The sequence below is a fragment of the Pinus tabuliformis genome, chromosome X, assembly GCF_031772625.1.
Source record: "Pinus tabuliformis cultivar Carrire ecotype Pingquan chromosome X, CPIR1, whole genome shotgun sequence".
NCBI lineage: Eukaryota > Viridiplantae > Streptophyta > Pinopsida > Pinales > Pinaceae > Pinus > Pinus tabuliformis.
In genome coordinates, this window is record NC_142308.1 from 1,456,687,286 (window position 1) to 1,456,706,706 (window position 19,421).

The following is a 19,421-nucleotide window of genomic DNA, read 5'->3' on the forward strand; positions in this document are numbered from 1 at the left end:
CCCCCTACTCTGATCATCTTGTGCAACCGCACCACTGATCCGGGTTCCTCTGCTAGAACCCCTCAGTAGCAACTCCTTTGGCCTTGCTCTATCAGGTACTATTCTGACTACAGTACCAAACCAGCTCCACTCTGCAATATTGCCGCAGCCTTTTAAACCCCAGCAACCTGAAGGCCAGCAGCAACAACCCGACCTCCTCCACCAACTACCTCAGCCCTCCCAACAACTCTGTGGCTCTGCATGAGGCTTCTTTGCCTTCCTTAGCCTTTGCACTGCCTCTTCCCGGCTCACCCCTGATGACGCACGCATTGTGTCACCCTTCCTTCTCGCTGCTCTGCTAGAAACAGCGTATGTCACCTCGGGATAGTTGTTTTTCGCTACTATTGCTCCACTTGGCTGATGTCCTTTAGTCTTCCTGTGATCTGCAATCACACTCTGGTACCATGTTGAAGTTTCTAAGTTTAATAAGTTAGAAACCCTCCATGCACTTTATCTAATTTATTCCTACCTACTTGTTATTTTCCTTAACAAGTTATTTACAATGTAAATACTGAAAATAAACACTAGTGCATGCTCAACATATTACAGATCAGCAACTAAAAGAAACAAAAACAAAGACGCCATATGACACCATTATTTTTGGACTAATGTCCCCGGAAAAACCCAATGTGGGAAAACTGGTGCAGCTATCCGAGGGTTTTCCTATTAAGCAATATCAGAGTACAATCTGGGTGTCAAAATTGGCCTACCCAACAAAAAAATTTCTTGGCAGTAATACCTCTCAGTTTCTGACAAATCTTCTAGTTGAAACCCTGGATAATCCTTCCGGTAGCTACTCAACACAAATTTGCCCCAGAAACCCCACGTCAGCCTTTCTGGACTGTGTCAACATCTCTCTGCCCAGTGTTGGCCCTATGTCACTCTGAATGGGCCTGCGTCAGCCTCACGAGGCCCTGCGTCAACATTTTGGCCATCCGTGTCAACAACGCTGACCTCTCTAAAGCGCTGTGCAGCTCCTGGCTGCCTCTGCATGGCCCTGCGTGCGCCCTGGCTGGTTCTGCGTCCCTCTCTGGCTCCTGCGTTGATCTCTCGGCACTATCTCTGCCTCTCTGTCTCTCTATACTCACTGCCCCTCAGTTGCAACTTCGATCATTGATTCTATCTCTCTTAGCAAACCCCACTCTAAAGAATAGAAGCATTGATCACTCTGGTGTGCTCTCCAAATGACCCTCAAGCCTCATCTTATAGCTTTCTCGTTGACATATCAACGGCCGAGATTAAGTCACTAATCAACGGCTAAGATTAGATCTGGCTTGATCCATGTCTTTTGGACCATTCTAACACAGTTTTATACTAATCCACATTAATATTTTAATTTCCCTAAAAGTTTAGACTTAGGGACTCCATTAAAATATTAATTATTTTAATATTTCTCAAACTGTTTAGAATCTGCCCAAATCCTTTTTGGGTATTGGAGATCTCATGTGCCCCAACCTCTCCACCAAATTTCGTGGCTAGAGCACATCTGATGCTTCCCCAAATCAACAAGGAGGCCTCAAGACTACTTCGTTAGCCTCTTAGGTCAAAGAAAAGAAATCTTGCAGCTTTTATAATTCAATGTGCAAAAGGTGATGGCATATCAAGATAAATTCGTTGATAGAATTATCCCTAGGAGGTCTCATTCATATTACATGGCCCATACATTGAGATATGCTATATAGAGACAAAATTCCACAATTTAAGCCGTAAATGCATGCAGCAATTAACCCTAAAAATAGCGAAAATCCCAGTACAATGTATATGACAAAGTAAAACAAGAATAACATTAAAAGCATGTACTTACATGTAATCGAATATATCAACCATCCACAATTTGACAAGAGAGAAGCTCTAAGACAAGATTAACCAAATCCACACATCAAAATTCATCCATAAAGCTGCAAGAAAAAGTGTGAAATTCTCAATAGAGGAGATCCAATCCCAAGTGATGATAAGCAAATGAGGTCATCTAACTTATATTTATACACTAATGAGTTAGAATTAGCCTCCTTGGCCTACATAAGCCCCAAAATTAATATAATGTTCTAATAATCTAACTTTTGGTAACAAGCCCATCAAACTAGCTCACAAATAAAAGAATAAGCAACTCAAGAGGTCAAATAATAATCTATGCATGTCGTAGGGCCCTCTAAGAGGCCTAATGATTGGACCTTGCTTCAACACATACAAGGCCTTCTTCAATCTGCATACATGAGTTTCCCTCCATGTGGTTGTTCCACAAATACCTCTTGCTTGAGGAAGCCATGCAAGAAAGAAGTTTTCACATCCATTTGGTGAACAGTCCATCCCTGGGTAGCAGCTAAGGCACCAACAAATTGAATATTAGTATATCGAGCTACAGGTGCAAAAATCTCATCATAATCTATTCCCTCTTTTTGAGAGAAACCTCTAGCTACAAATCTAGCTTTATATTTTTCAATACTACCATTTGCACCATGTTTAATCTTAAACAACCATTCGGAAGTGACAACAAATTTACTTTGAGGTCTAGGAACCACTTCCCAGACATCATTCTAGATGATGGACTCGTATTCTTTAGTCATGGCATCTTTCTAGACTTGTTCTTTTGCAGCTTCTTCAAAGGTGCATGGTTATGCCTGAATGATGTTGCTCATGGCAGCAACATACCCTTGAAACCGACTTGGCTTCTTACTTTCTCTAAACGCTCCTCTTAGGGCAGCTTGTTGCTCAGCATCTTGCAAGATATCTCGCAGCCATAGTGGTCTCTTTCTGGTAGGAGGATCATGTGGTGGAGGATCTAGAGGATCCATGGAACCCATTGGATTATCAACAAGCTCATTCTCAAGTTCCGGTTCAGACTCAAACGTAACCTTTTTCTTATTAACAGCTTGTCTTTCAGTAATGGCAGGAAGAGGAGAGTTGTGCTTTTCAAAAAGCTGCATCTTTATCAAATGTTACGTCTCTACTAAACTCTATAGTTCGTTAACCAAGTACATAAATTCTATAAGCTTTTGAATTATCACAGTAACCAACAAACCTACCTTTCTTACCTTAAGCTTTCAGCGTATTCCTTTTCTCTTTTGGCACATGGAAGTATATAGGACAGCCAAATATTCTCAAATGACTCACCTCAGGCCTTTTACTATTGAAGACTTCTTCAGAAGTCTTGATGTGTAAGGCCTGATGAGGAGTTTTGTTTTGTACATAAACAGTGGTATTTGCAGTGTCTCCCCACAAAAACTTTGGTAGCTTGTGATCATGCAGCATAGCTCTAACCACTTCCATAATGGTTTTATTCTTACTCCCAACCACACCATATGTTGTGGATTGTATGGCACAATGGTTTCTTTTTTTATTCCGGCGTCTTTGCAAAGATCATGAAAATCATTGGAGGTGAACTCTCCCCCATTATCAGATCTGAGAGCTTTGATTAGCTTTCCAGTTTGGGTTTCACTCAGATAATTGAAATCACTAAACATGTCAAATGCTTCCCCTTTCCTTTTCAAAAATAATATCCATGTCTTGCGAGAAAAATCATCAACAAAAATCATGAAATACAACTAGCCACCAAGAGAAGTAACAGGTATAGGTCCACATAAATCAGAATGTATGAGCTCAAGCTTGAACATTACAATGAACTGCATCCACATCCGCTCGCTCCATCCACATCCGCCAACACGGCTACTCCTCCTCGGTGCTCCCGTAGCCAAGTATAAACCGAGAGGTTGGGTACCTCAAGGATCCTGCCCCTCATCGCATGTAGTTCGTCTGACTATCGCTCGATGTCTCCCCACTTCCGCTCAAGTGGTGTGTGTGCACTCATGGCACAGTTATCGTCTGTCTACACTTCCTTCTCTGCCCTTGCTGACGCAACCTTGGTCTCGGAGGCCTCTCCCTTGCTCTTCTTCCATGGACACTGGGTAACATAATGACCCAGCTCCCCATAGTGGAAGCATTTGACCTTGGAGAGGTCCTTCTTCTTCTGTTTCTCCTGCTTTCCCTCACATGCTAGGGCAGCATCCACCTCCTCCTCCTTCTTGATTCTAATCGCCTTGCCGCTACTTCTCGCCTTGCTTAGCCTTCTGATCTCTTCTTGGCGAAGAGCAACCCACATTTCCTCCCAATCTGGAAGGGTCTCCCTGCCCAGTATGCTCTCGACAAACACCTCCCAAACTTCTGAGACTGCGTTCAAGGTTGTTCTCAACATCAATTCTTGATTCGGCGTGGGCCCCTATGGAAGTTAGTTGATCCCAGATCTCCTTCAATCGATCGAGGAAGGGGTCGATCTCTTCTCCCTTCTGCATCTGGTATGATCGCAACTGATTTTCTAGTAACATCCTTCTCTACATAGACGTATGTCGGTACAATTTCTTTACGGCCTCCCACATCTCATTTTCCCTTTCCTTTTTAGCAATATGTGGTACTACATTGTCCTTGACCCCGTCAAGAATGATGCTCTTGGACCTCGCCATTGCCTCCTCGTACTTGTCGTTATTAGCTGGGCCAACTAGGATAGCTATCGTCCTCAAGACGAAGTGCTTGACACAATTCCCGTCTAGAACGGATAGGATTTTGGCCTTCCAGACTACGAAGTTTGAGGCTTCGTCCAGTCTGTCCTGGTCTCTTGCCCCGTTCACCGCCATCTCGTTGCTCCTCTACTTCCCTCCTGGAAGTTCTCGATATGACTCCCTCTGAGCCTCGATTTCCCTCCTGGAAACCCTTCTGCCAATGTCGAGATGCCCCCACTCTGATCCTTAGTGCCGCTGCACCACTGATCCGGATTTCTTGGCTAGAAACCCTCGGTAGCAACTCCCTCCTCCTTGGTCTTGCCCTGTTAGGTACTGTTCTGACTACAATGCCCCACCAACCTCACTCTGCAACTTACCCATAGCCTCCTAAACCCCAGCAAACTAAAGGTTAGAGCTCCTAGGCTCTACACAATCTCGATACTGGCAAATCAGCCTTCTCAGCCAATTGCGTCAGCCCTCCTGGGCTCTGCGTGAGCTTGCCTTTGCCTACCTCAGCCTCTACGCTGCCTCTTCCTGGCTTGTTAAAGTTGGCAACTAGGGCCAAACTCTATGTGGGTCATCTTATTAATGGCAGTTGATATTTTTCTTAGATCCCTCTCATCGAGAGGTGTAGGATTGATCTAAAGATCATCCGATTCAAATAAGTATTCATGGAGATAGGAAATTATTTGTGTTATGGGACAATTCGTCAAGGTCGGTCAGCAACCAAATAAACCCCACTTGTGCTCAATGTTTTAGTATAAATAGAGGTGGCCTTCAAGTCATTTTAACACACTCACTTGGGATCTCTTCCTCTCTACTTGTCTTTGGGTTTTAGTAGGAGGAGAGATCCTAAGGGATAACGTTGCCCTAATGGAGAAAGGATCTACGCTGCCCTAATGAAGAAGCCCTAATCAGCCTTAACGCAGTCATGAAGGAGACTACTATAGCACAGCAAGGAGAAGTCCTAGCTGCCCTCAACGTTGGTCTAGAAGAAACCTAAGTTGTTGTCCTAAAGAAGAGACCTAGCCCTAGCCACAGTTCTAAATGGAGCCACAAACAAGCCCTAGCCGCAGTTGAAGAGGTGCCCTAGCTGCAGACAAGAGAAGAGGCCATGCCCTAGCCGTAGTAGAGAGCAGGCCCTAGCCACAATGTTTGAAGTGCGGATTTTGGTGTGGATTCTCTATGGAAGAAGGTTGTAGCTCTAAGCAGCTAGAAAGGTGCTTAAGGGCAGATTTATGGGCAGTGTAGGTGTGTCTTCTTAGTCAAATCAGGGCGCAACAAATCAGAGGTAAGTTGAAGTATTTATGTGTGGGTTATCTCTGTCACAAGGCCACTGAATAGGGCTATTGCTACAGCGCCGTGGGAGGACCTTTTGTGAGGGCCGAAAGGCTAGTTGAGGCCCTCTCTCTAGGCCGCAAATGTGCAGGACAAAGCGCAATAGGACAAAGGTTCTCCCTTATTGTTTGGGGTTGGTTTATGTTGCTGGTTGGTACAGGTTGGCTGTAGGGTACGTGGAGGAGGAGCCTCATACCCTACAGCAGATTTGGAGGCCTATCATTGGACATCAAATCGTTGATGTAGCAGATCCGAGATCTGTAGGGTGCCTTAAGGTGATTTGGACAGCTAGTACATGATGCAGCAATGGGACAGCAATGAAGTTTGGTGAAGCATGGACAGCAGCAACATGGTAAAGCATGGACAGCTGCAAGCATGGTGATGCATGGGATAGCAATGAAGCTTGGTGAAGCATGGACAGCAGCAGCATGGTAAAGCATGGATAGCTGCAAGCATGGTGATGCATGGAGCAGCAATGAAGCTTGGTGAAGCATGGAGAGCAGCAGCATGTTAAAGCATGGACAGCTGCAAGCATGGTGATGCATAGAGCAGCAGTGAAGCTTGGTGAAGCATGGACAGCAGCAGCATGGTAAAGCATGGACAACTGCAAGCACGGTGATGCATGGAGCAGCAATGAAGCTTGATGGAACAAGTAAATGAGACAGGTGTACAGCATGTACATGATGCAATACATGGACAACAGTGCAAAAAACTATACGTGGGACAGCTAGTACATGGTGCAGCAAAGTGCAGTATGGTACATGAGAAGGTAGTGGTAGCATAAGGTGCACCATGATGATGTGTATAGCATGTTCATGAGGTCCAGTAATGTGGTGATGGGTGTAACATGGTGCAGCACAATGAGGTGCAACATGATGACGAGATGCAACACAACGATAGGTGAAGGAGTCACCTTGGAGAATCAGTTAAAGTAGCATGTCTTCAACTAATCCCATGTAGAGATGATCTATTCTCTTATTTAGAAAGTCTAAGTGTTGACTTCTGTTGTAAATGTACTATCTCTCTCTCTCTCTTTGTTGAACTATTGAAGAACATATAAAAAGAATTGATCAAGGGTTTCCCCACATTGGGGTTTGTCCCTAGATAGCGCCACATCTTGTGTCCTCTTGTCTTGGCTTGTCTTCTGCGATTTATGTTTATGTTCTATCTGCAGTTTACTTTAATGCTGATGTGATTGTTAATCTGGACAAGATATTGAGCTAACTATGAAAATTGAAATAAATTGCTCTTAGCATAGAACATACCTAAAATTAACATGGCTCAATCTTAATGACGCAGGCACTGCGTCACCCCTTCCTCGCTACTACTCTGCTAAGAACAACTTTTGTCACTCGAGACAGTTGTTTTCTGTTGTTGTTGCTCTGTTCATCTGATGTCCTCAATTCTCTTGTGATCTGCAACCACGCTTTGATACCATGTTGGAATTTCTAAGTCTAACCCATTAGAAACCCTTCATGTACTTTCTGATTTATTCCTACCTACTTGTTCTATTAATTAGCAAGTTATTTACCATGTAAATACTGGAAATCAATACAAGTGCATGCTCAACACATTACAGATCATCAATTGAAGGAAACACAAACAAGCACAAAAGTGACACTGTTGTTTTTGGAATAATGTCCCCAGAAAAACCCAATGCGGGAAAACCGGTGCAGCTATCTGAGGGTTTGATTTATTGAACAGTTTCAGAATACAATCTGGGTGCCAAATCAGGCTCACCCAACACAGAAAAATCTTGGGAATAGTAGCTCTCTACTCGAAAGCATATATTCAGGCGTTAGCCTCTCTCTGGCCCAGCGTTAGCCCAGCGTCACTCTGGCTTGGCCTGCGTCAGCGTCCGAAGGCACTACGTCAGTCCTCTGGCCCTCTACGTCACCCACGTTGGCCCTCTGAGGCACTGCACAGCTCCTAGCTGGCTCTATGTGAGCCCTGGCTGGCTCTGCGTGAACCCTTAGCTGCTTTTGCGTCCCTCTCTCCTGCCATTGGGTTGATCCTCCTCGTGCTATCTCTAACTCTCTGCTTCTGTATTCACTGCCCCTCAGCTGCAACTCTGATCACTCTCTCAACTTTCTCAGCAAACCCAACCCCAGAAGGTCGAAATCTTGATCTCTTGGTGTGTTCTCCAAGTGACCCTCAAGCCTCCTCTTATACTTTTCTCGTTGACAAATCAACGGCTGAGGTTAAGTCCCTAATAAATGGCTAAGATTAGATCTGGCTTGATCCATGACTTTTGGACCATTCTAACACAATTTTATATTAATTTACATTAATATTTTAATTTCCCTAAGTTTAGACTTAGGGACTCCATTAAAAATATTAATTATTTTAATATCTCCCAAACTGTTTAGAATCTTCCCAAACCCTTTCTGAGTATTGGAGATCTCATGTGCCTTAGCCTCTCATCCAATTTTTGTGGCTAGAGCACATCCGATGCTACTCCAAATCAACAGAAACAAGAAGAAGAAGAGTGTTGTAGCATTACCTAAAGTGGATGACATTTCCACCAAATTTGACAAGGAGTTTTCCTTAGTTGTCAGTCTTGCCATGAGTGTCACATCCTCTAGTGTCTAGTACATTGACAGTGGAGCTTCACGTCACGTGACAGGGGTCAGGGAGCATCTTATAGGTCTTAAAGAGAGGGACGTAAATCTGGAGGCGGTGCATGGAGATGACTCCACAGTCAAAGCGGTTAGTGTTGGGACCATGTCCTTTCAAAAGGAGTCACAGCCTCCCTTGAATGTTACAGAGGTCTTATATGTTCCAGGGCTGAAGAAGAACCTAATATCAAGATTTAATATCCACTATTGAGGACAAGAAATATGAGGTGGTGTTACACGATGGACAGGTTCTTATGTACCCTAGGGGATCCAGTATCACTTCTACCCAAGTGATTGGAGTTCACCATGGGAAACTCTACAGGTTCATGTTTCAGCCTACTAGAGTGTCGGTTTCAACCACCAACAACAGTGATTTGTGTGAGTTGTGCCACAGGAAGATGTCCCACTTGCACCATGGGGCTCTGAGAGTATTGAGGGAGACCCCCGTAGGATTGCCAAAGTTCAATACAAAGCACCATGATGTGTTGAGGGGGTGTGATTTGGGAAAGTACACCAAGATACCTTTCCCAAACAGTGATAGCAAGGTTGCTGGGATACTTGACTTGATCCGCTTTAATGTGTGTGGCCCGATGTCTTATGTATCATTGAGAAGATGTAAGTACTATGTCACTTTTATTGATGACTACTCCAGGAAGACCTAGATCTACTTCACGAAGACCATGGATGAGGTCTTCGTGAAGTTCCAAGACTTTAAAGCTCTTGTGGAGAACCAGACAGGAAAGAAGATCATGGTCTTAAGATCAAACAATGGGGGAAAGTATACCTCCAATGAGATGAAGGATTTTGTGCTAGAACGAGCATCAAGAGAGGTTGGACAGTTCCCTACACCCAACAGCAAACAGGGGTTGCAGAGAGGAAGAACGAGGGCATAATTGGGGCAGTGAGATCCATGCTGCTTGATCATGGGCAGCCATTGTTTCTATGGGCTAAGGCATGCAACACTGCAATGTATCTGCAGAACAAGGGTCCACATAGGGTGTTGGGGAACAAGACTCCTAAGGAGGCTTTTTCTAGGAAGAGACATAAGATTGGGCACTTTAGGAATTTTGGGTGCCTAACATATTCAAATGTCCCTAAGAAGCAGAGGACAAAGTTAGAACCCACAACCAAGGAGGCCATTCTTGTGTGGTATAGTGAATCTCCAAGGCCTGCCACATATGTATTCTTGCGCAAAGGAAGGTTGTTGTGAGGCAAGATGTGAGATTTGAGTTGGAGAGAGCATTGACGAGGTCACGAGATATGGAATAGCTAGAGCAATAGACTCCTCAGCAGAGGAGTCCACCACAAGGTCTGGGACCATCAAGTACCACTTCACAGGGGTCTGGAGCGTCACAGGCTTCTAAGGTGATAGGTCCACAGGTTATAGTGACACAAGGCACAGGATCCTCGAGTATAGGTACACCATAGTGGCATCATCATCAGGGATACCAATTATAGATGAGGATATACCCATCCCAATACAGGAGGTTGCTTCAAGGAAGAGGAAACCTTAATGGCTTCATGACATGACACCTTGTAGGAAGCCCAAGAGAGTGGGGAAGCCCAACTGGTAAGCTAGGGAGAGCAGACCACTAAAGTGATTTGATGGCTATATGGCTATGGTGAGAAGCATTGCGGAGACTGAGCCATCTAGCTACGAGGAGGCTACAGGATAGCAAGTCTAGAGGGATGCCATGCTAGAAGAGTATGCTTCCATCATCAAGAATGATGTGTGGGAGACAGTGTTAAGACCTGAGAGGAAGTTAGTAGTGCCTTCCAGGATGTTCTACAAGATCAAGGATGTTACAAATGGCAACACTAAGAAAGTTCAACGCTCAATTTGTGACACGGGAGTTCTCACAAGTAGAGAGAGTTGACTATAACGAGACCTTTGCACTAGTAGCTCAATACACTTTGATTAGGGCACTGATCTTCAATGCAGCAGAGATGGGTTGTAAGATACACCAGATGGATGTGAAGACTGCTTTTCTCAATGGGATCATACAGGAGGAGGTATACACCGAGCCAAGGTTACCTGGAAGTGAGAGCGAGGAGCGACATTTTCAAAAGCTCCCGGTTTGGGAGCGAATCAGAAGCGAATTTTTCTATAATATATATTTTTATATATTTTGATGCATATATGTCAACAAAAGCATGTAGAATGATGAATTAGATATATAAAAAAAAAAAAAACATAAAAACATAAATTACACCATATAACATCAATCATCTAGAAGTTATAATCTTCATCAACTACATCCACAAGTTAATAGTTCTCATTTATATAGCATGCAAGGGTGCACATAACCAAAATAGCATTGAGTGTAATCCATCTCTGAACTGAAAAATACATCAACAAATAGGCTCTAGATGGCCTCTAACATCCAAAAAAATCATGCTTCAACAAATAGCTACATATCATCAAAATCATTGCCCATCTTGGGATCTTTATCATTAATATCACCCTCTAAGCAATTAACATAAGATAGAAAAAATGTAGCATGTCAAGTCAAGATTTTATTTGAGTGATGGGTACATTTTTAGTAGGGTCAAGATAGAGGAGTTCGACAACCAATGTCACTAACATGAAAGTACATAGAGGGCTTGGTGCTCTTGATTAAATATGAGTCACATGCCCTAGTAAATGACAAAATCTAATGGAACATTACAATCCCCCCAATCCTGAAATCCTGAAAAACTGTCTGTTGGATTTTGAGTGAAATCTAAAATTATACTTTCTCCATATGAAATCCAATGAAATTGGAACCACTCTCAAACATCCTAACTCATTTCATGGTAATGTTAAAAATTTAAGTAAAAGGATTACTTCATGAATTGCATATCAATACTAGGGCCATAAACTTGAATACTAGGTTGCCCTACTCAAAAAATTATGTTTCTTTGGAAAAAAATTGTGTTTGGAACATCTTTGTGAAAAAAAAATTGTGCAAAAAACGCGGGAGCGAATTTCGAGAGTGGAAGCGAATTTCAGGAGCACGCTCCGGGGGCAATTTGAAGGGGGGGAGTCACTTCCCCACAACCCTACACCGAGCAACCACATGTCTTTGGGGTGCATGGGAGGGAGTCCCATGTATGCAGGTTGAAGAAGCCTTTGTATGGGCACACCGAGAGTGTGGTATTCACGAATTGATTCCTACTTGTAGCAAATGGGCTTCGAGAAGAGTGATGCAAATATGAACCTATATTACATTATGGTTGGCGAGGATCCACTAATTCTTGTATTATACGTAGACAATTTGTTTATTACAAGAGAGGAGAAACTCATTAAGCACTACAAGAGCAACCTTGCTTGAGAGTTTGAGATGACCGATATAGGATTGATGCACTATTTTCTAGGATTGGAGGTTTGGTAGGAGGATAGACATATCTTCCTAGGACAGGGCAAGTACGCAAGGGACATATTGAGGAGATTTTATATGGAGGACTGCAGGCCCATGCCCACGCCTATGATTACCAATTGGAAGAAGTTGCATGCTCCTGATTCCAAGTTGGTAGATCCCACTTTATAGCGCTAGTTGATCGATTCATTGATGTATTTGGTCCATATCAAACCAAATATTTGTTTCACTGTCAATACATTTTGTCAGTTCATGGTGGAGCTCAAGACGGTGCATTGGGTGGTTGTGAAACATGTGTTGCGATACTTGCAAGGTACAATAGATTATGGACTGGATTATATCCAAGGGGATGGAGTTAAGTTGACTAGCTACACAAACTCACATTGGGCAGGCAGTGCTAGGGACAGAAAGAGGACATCAGGATGTTGTTTCATGATGGGTTCAGTCATAGTATCATGGTTCAGCAAGAAACAGAGATCAGTGGCATTGATTTCTGTAGAGGCAGAGTATATGGTAGCTAGTCAGGCCAGTTGTGACGCCCTTTGGCTTCACAAGATGTTGTATGGCTTATTTGGTTAGCAGTTGAGACCAACAATGATATACTACAATAATCCAAGTTGTATCAAACTCTAGGAGAATCTAGTATTTCATGATAAGACAAAGCATGTTGAGATCAGATACCACTTCATCCAAGATTATGTTCAAAGAGGAGCAGTGAAGCTAGAGTATGAGCACGTGGCCGACATTCTCACCAAATCTTTGTCGAGGGGCTAGCATGTTTACTTCAGAGATAAGATGAGAGTGGTGAAAAACACATTCCTTGGTAAGAGGGAGTGATAGAAAAGCAGTAAAAAGGACAAGTGTTCCTAAGGTTTGATGTCTAGCCTAGGAAAGAGTGTCCTAATGTGACCCTCTTAACTTAACTTTATGGGAAATAAAGTTAAAGTGAGTTTATGAGAAATAAAGTCATAAGGTGACTTTATAAACATAAAGTGACTTTAAGACTAAGTTGCACGAAGCGTTGCAACGTTTTGGAGTTTCTGAAATGGGTACATTTAGGAACATCCCCTCCAAAAAATGAAAACGTTGGCCAAAACATCATATCTATATATATATATATAAGAGAATAATACATTATCTTGCAAGAAAAAAAGGGAATAAGACCCATAGATGACAATTTAGAAGGAAAACCAAGTCTATATTAACTCTCATAGATGATTACATGGTCAAGTTTTGGAGATTCGGGTACGGGTACAGCCTGAAACACCATGTTCCTAGAAGTTTCATACAACATAGCTTTAAGAGAAATAAAGACATAAAGTACCTTTTGAGAAATTAATGAAAAGGGGACTAAGGGGAAAAGATGTCTCATGGGTCAATGAGAGATTTGATCTCCACCCTTGATCTAATTGGCTAAGATCTAATCTCAGCCATTAGATTTTAGTGTTAGGTCTCCCTTCTTAATGAGAGAACAAAAGAGGAAAAGAAAAGGGGAGAAGGCACCATGTTAACATTTTATTCAAGAGTACTGGAGAGGAGCAAACGAGGCTGAGAGGAAAAAATTAGCAAAGGAGTACAGCAAGTTCAGGAGCAAGGACAAACAGTACGAATTTCAAGGTACCCTCTAGCAAACTGCCACTGTACCAGTGCAGATTAAGAGGGCACTAATTGCAGACTGAAGCTGCACGATTTATGAAAGAGTCAGGCACAAAAATCAAGAAGTTGCAGCATTACTATTGTGCTGTCAGAGCAGTAACTCTCAGGCATGAAATTTGATGTACTGCTTCCCAAATTTTGAGTTCTGGGTGTGATTTCTGACGGAATGATAGCTGTCATAGATGCTAAGCAGCACAAGAATCGTGAAATCTGGGCAGAAATTTGAGGGGTTATTTGGCAGGAGATTCAAGGGGACTGACAGCAGCATTTATTGCTGTCAGACAGTACTGAATTTGGCACAAATTTCTGAGCAAGAGGGCACAGAAAACGAGGAGCAGATACAGCACAGTGTCCAAGAAATTCAAGGCTTAAATTCAGGGAGAAAAGGTCACTGTGCTTACTGTCATTAACTGCTGTAATAAATTCTCTGATAATAAATAAAATATTCCTCTCTACTGGTTTTCCGTTCAGGGTTTTTCCTGGGTTGGACCAAAAAATCAGTGTTAAAATTTGTGTGACTATTGTCTTTATTCTCAGTGAAAGTGAAAGAGTAGAGTAGGATTCTGTGTTTCATGTTTTAGCAAATATTCATGTTTAAAAACAACAGCATAAATGTTTGGGTTGGAATTAAACTGATGTAATTCCTAAAACTGAAACTGGGTTGGGCCTACAATTTTCTACAGCTGACAGATGGTCTTGTCTAGTTTTTAGTTGACTAAAAACAATGAAGCACACCTTATGGGACTACAAGTCTGCCAGAAGATGTCAGAGATATGTGTAGGTCCCAGGATCACCATTCAGTTTTGTTTCAGGCCAAGCTCCATTGGCAAGAAGTGTTGTTTTGTAAATCACGATCTATAGTACTTTTTCCCCTTTCTGGCATATGGGATTGCCTTACTATTACTGCATTGTTTAACAATTGGAAGGAATGTTGCCAGTTTGTCTTCTCTGAGGACATCAGTTCTGGTTCAATCTTTTGTCAATCTTGGTGGTAAGAGGTATGTATGCCATTCTCCACCAAAGGCTATCTTTTCATTAAGATGCCCAAGAACTAGATGCCTTAGCCTGCTCTCACTTTTAATTCTGTTTAAACTTTAAATAGCACTGAAAAAGAGGAGTTAAGACACCACTGTATTATACCCTTCTGCTTCCTTTTTCAGATTTTATTTCTGTCTAATAGCGCTGAGGAACAGGATATCAATTTGTTGTATATAACCTTCTGCTTCTTGTTTTGGTGATTTGAAAAAAATATCCTTTTTCTGACAGCAATAATTTGAGGAGAAAGAACAAACCATGGAAAACTGAAAGCGTGTACATAGAATCAAATAACAATTAACTAAGAAATTAATTGGGATATTTCAATATCATGCCAACCTACATCTCATGCACTATCAGAAAAGGCCATACATAATATACTTGAAAAAATTCATTACACAGAAAAAAGATAAGCTAAGTACAATGAGAATATGAAAAGGCAACAATAGAACTATACCATGTCATGCACAACAGGAAACAGGAAAATAGAAGTCAAGCAAATAGTAAACCTACCTTCCCCACTCTGAAGGTGGATTCCAAGCAGATAGCAACATATCTGATTTGGCATTAGGTAAGCAGTTTCTCACAACAAAAGATCTTGTTGTGAACTCTGCAACGCCGACATCTTTGTAATCACGATCAACATTTAAAATCTGCCAAAAGAAATTGTCAATTCAAACTAAAACATATAAAATATCCTTATCCATTTAGAAGATTGCATCCTTTCATAACTATTTTTCCATCATCCTCCAATCTTCTTGAAAATAAACAACTTAAAATAGGGTTCCTACTTATTGCCACTGTCACAAATGAACCCTTCTCCATCGACTAGATTTATATTTTTGTATCATGGACATTTGAAAATATAAATATTTGTGCACTTGCTTACTAACACAGTTAGACATATTACATATAAAATGCACTTTAATCTAAAGAAGAAAACATCTCAGAAGACACATGAACAAGAAATTTTTGGCATTTTTCAGGTGGCGCCTAAGCCCAGCTAAAATCCTCTTGCGCAACCATTTAGAGCCACCACACTGAAGTGTGCATGTAACATAGGGTTGAGACACATCCAAGCTCTCCCTATATTGTCTAAAGTGAACTGGGCCTCCACGTCCTCTTTTCTGCTAACAGCCCTGATCAGGGCCTACAGATTTTCATTATAAGCACTCTACACTAGTTAATGGATGCTTACAGGCTTCCAGCATTCAAACAGTTCTTGTGTTATTACCTTTTGCATGTGTTTATCTCTAGTTGTTCAGTTATGATTTGGAGTTATTTCTGTTTACATCAGTAGAGTGCTGTTCTGTTACAATATTCCAGAATAGCAAATACTCTCATAGGTAATAATTAGCACAGTAGGTAGTATTATCTTCTTGATTAGATTTGTATTCAATTAATCGTGTAAGAACATCAAGATAATGCCAAACACTCGTTCATTGACCAATGTCACAGCCCATCACTTGGTTCAATTTGCATTCTCATAAGCACTTGTATAAGAAACCCCTCCATTTTCTCATTTCACGTCATTTCAATTATTCTTGAGCAAAAGCAGTTATTGCACTATACATAGGTCCCAGAGCAGCAGAAAGGAAAGCAAACTCCTCTACTAGTACTGTGATGTATTTCTGGACATTTTGCACATGTAATCCCACTTTTTCAAGCACTGATTTACATCTAACACAGAATTGTGCCTGTTATAGAGTGGCAAATTGCATTTGCTGCACTGGGCACTGCATGTGAGGCTGGATGCCAGCATTTATTGCCATAATTGAGGTGGGCACTGATCAGTCATTAGTAACCAGTAATGCACAGATGATTAAACTTCTACAACTTGTGGCTTTGCTGGGGTCAGAATCCAGATATGTGGCCTAGAAAAACGTAGGACTGATGGCGCATGGCCCTACTAAACTTTGGACCTCAGATTGTTGATTTTCCAAGAGTTGCAATGTAGCAACTTCATTTTGAGTGACCAGCAGAGTCAGGGCCTTACCTCCGCAATGCTCAGGTAAGAGTGCTGAATTTCCTTGAAATTCTGCTTGCTGCTTGAATGAACAATCTAAAAGTAATTTTTTTTTGCCAAGACACAATTTCTTGTTGAAATTTGGCAGCTCGGGGAAAAATTCCCTCCTTTGGGAAGCCCTCCTCACCCTGAGGAGACCCTACTAGCCCTTGAAGGAATTTAATTTGCTAAAGGAAAAATATTATTTTTAATGTGGAACAATGATTGCACAAAACGTTCAAGTCAGCCCTAAGGAGGAAATTCGCAGTGTTGATAATATCGGTATCGGGAAAATATCGGCGAGGGTCCAGAAAATATCTTATCGGCAATATCGGCGAAAATATCGGCAAAATATCGGCAAATATCGGCAAGCATAAAAAATGCATAATATATTCATTTTTTTCAGATTTTTAAACATATAAAGCAACAACAACATGAAATAAACACATTGGCACATAAATATGAAGAAAACATTGATATATATGATGTCAAATAGAAATGATACATCAAAGGCGATACCAAATCCTGCTGATCCCTGATAATTGTCCATTCAAGGACTCAAATGTGGAGAACCAATACAAAATAACATCACATATATAAAAGTATCTCATCATCATGAGTTATATGTAGCATAACAAATAAAACTAGCAGTTATCTATCTGAAATCACTGCCCTCTCCCCCTTTTACGGGAAAACATGATGGGCTGTTTGCCAGGCCTGCCCCTAGTAGTAGGAGGCCCTGACCCTGCCTCTGCACCTAATGTCAAATAATGAGTGCTAGGTATGGAGCTATGCTCTCCTATATCTATAGCAGATGGTGTTGATGCTGATGCTCCCGCAGTGTCCTCCTCCTCCTCCTACTCCTCCTCTAAGTGTTGCTGCTCCTCTGACTCCGAGTCCTCCTCTTGTTGCCCCTGCTCTAATGGATCATCTGCCACTGGCTCTAACCATGAAGGTGACTCCTCCAAGAGGGGCTCCTCAGACTCCACCCTCCACGGAGACAATACATCAATATTGTCTAAGCTAAGTCACATGACACGAGGACACGAGACACGGAGGACACGTAAATACGAGTATTCAATACGAAACGCAACGACCTGGAAACAAGACACGGGGGACACGTTTTATATATATATATATATATATATACCGAAATATAGTTTTTTATCCATATTAAATTGCAAGTTGCAACTTATCTAATCAAATTAAAATATAATTACTTCTCAAAGTTCATAGTTCACTTTAAAAAAATAAATAGAATCAAAATTTACTATTTAGAAATTAGAATGTGATATGCTTGGTCTTGATTCTTGAATATTCAATGTTCATTGTTCATGTACAACTTACAAGCACATAAGAAAATAACTAAAGTATAATCCTATTGATTTCCTCTGCCCCTCTTGCGAGAAAATGCCACAGCTTTCCCTTTCCCTCTAGATGTAGATGCTGGTGCTGGTGGAGTTGGCAGTGGAGTTTGCTATGCTCTAGACGCTGAAGAACTAGAAGTAGGAGCTATAGGAGGTAGACCACGTCCTCTACTGGTGGCAGGGGTAGCCTGGGCAAGTGGTGTCACCTGGAAACATTACAATCTCCCAATCCTGAAATCCTAAAAAACTGATAAGTCTGCTACATTTTGAATGAAATCTAAAATTCTACTTTCTCCATATGAAATCCAATGAGGTTGGAACCACTCTCAAACATCCTGAGTCATTTCATGGTAATGTTAAAAATTTAAGTAAAAGGATGAAAATGAAGATTAAGGAGAATGTCACTTTTACTTTAAGAATTTAACATTACCATGAATAGCATATCAATACTAGGGCCTAGAACGCTCAAACCCTCCTTGGCAGCAACCACATAGCTCTCCCCTTCCTTCTCCAGCAATCAAAAATGAAAATGATATGAAAAAAACCAAAATCGGATTTTTATAGGCCATGCGGAAATTTTTTACAGTCACCGGGCGATATTTTCGATCGTCGCGCGATATTTTCGGAAATATCGGCGATATTTCGGAAATATCGCGATATTTTGTCGGCGATATTTCGGCTCGCCGAAAATATCGCGATATTTCCGAATATCGCCGATATTTCGGCGATATTATCAACACTGGAAATTCGACCCCTACAACCTCATATAAATAGACATCACTTGGCATCACTTGGAGGCATCACATCACACAATCATTTCTTCTCTTGACTGGTTCGACTACTGCTGAAATTGCAGGTCTGAGATCACACATGCGAAGATGAGAGAGAATATTCTGTTGACTGCATTGACTTTCTGTTTTGGCACCTTTGACCAGCATTGACTTTTGGGTTTTTGGGCTTGGTTTGACTTGGGATTTGGATCTGTTTTAGGAGGCCGAATTCAGGAAAGAGAAGGCGGAGATTTTCTGGGCACTTTGACAACAGTTGACTGCAGATCTGAGGCAGGTTTGACCGCAGGTTGATTTGGTGCGTTGACTGATTTTGAAGACAGATTTTGTGTCTGTTTCGACCAAGTTTGACTGAGGGAATTAGGCTGAATTCTTTGTTGCCTTGACCAAACTTTTTTGAGGACTTTGACCGTTGACCATTCACTGGTTAGGGCACAGACGACTTCTGTTGACTTTGACCAGAAATTAAATTTTAACTTTTGGGCTCATATTTGATTGGATATTGGATTGTTGGTTTGGATAGTCAAGGCTTTGACCTTTGACTCACTGTTAATGTACTTGGACAATGTATCTCTCTACTGAACATTTCATGACAATCTAATAGAAGAAGAATTGGAAAGGGTTTTCTCCCTTGTGGGGTTTCTCCTTGGTCTTTGCCAAAATCTTGTGTCTCTATTGTTCTTGGCTGTCTTCTATTGTGCATTTGGTTTACTTTTCTATCTCCAA

The 19,421-nt window shown here is 41.6% G+C and overlaps 1 protein-coding gene across 1 annotated transcript in view; it reads right to left on the reverse strand.

The window, feature by feature from the left end:
• LOC149145505 (protein SABRE-like) overlaps window positions 1-19,421 on the reverse strand; it is a 366,058-nt gene that overhangs the window by 88,010 nt on the left and 258,627 nt on the right. Inside the window, 1 exon segment of the mRNA XM_089452896.1 lies at window positions 15,049-15,188. Within this exon segment, the coding sequence (XP_089309022.1) occupies window positions 15,049-15,188 (140 nt within the window).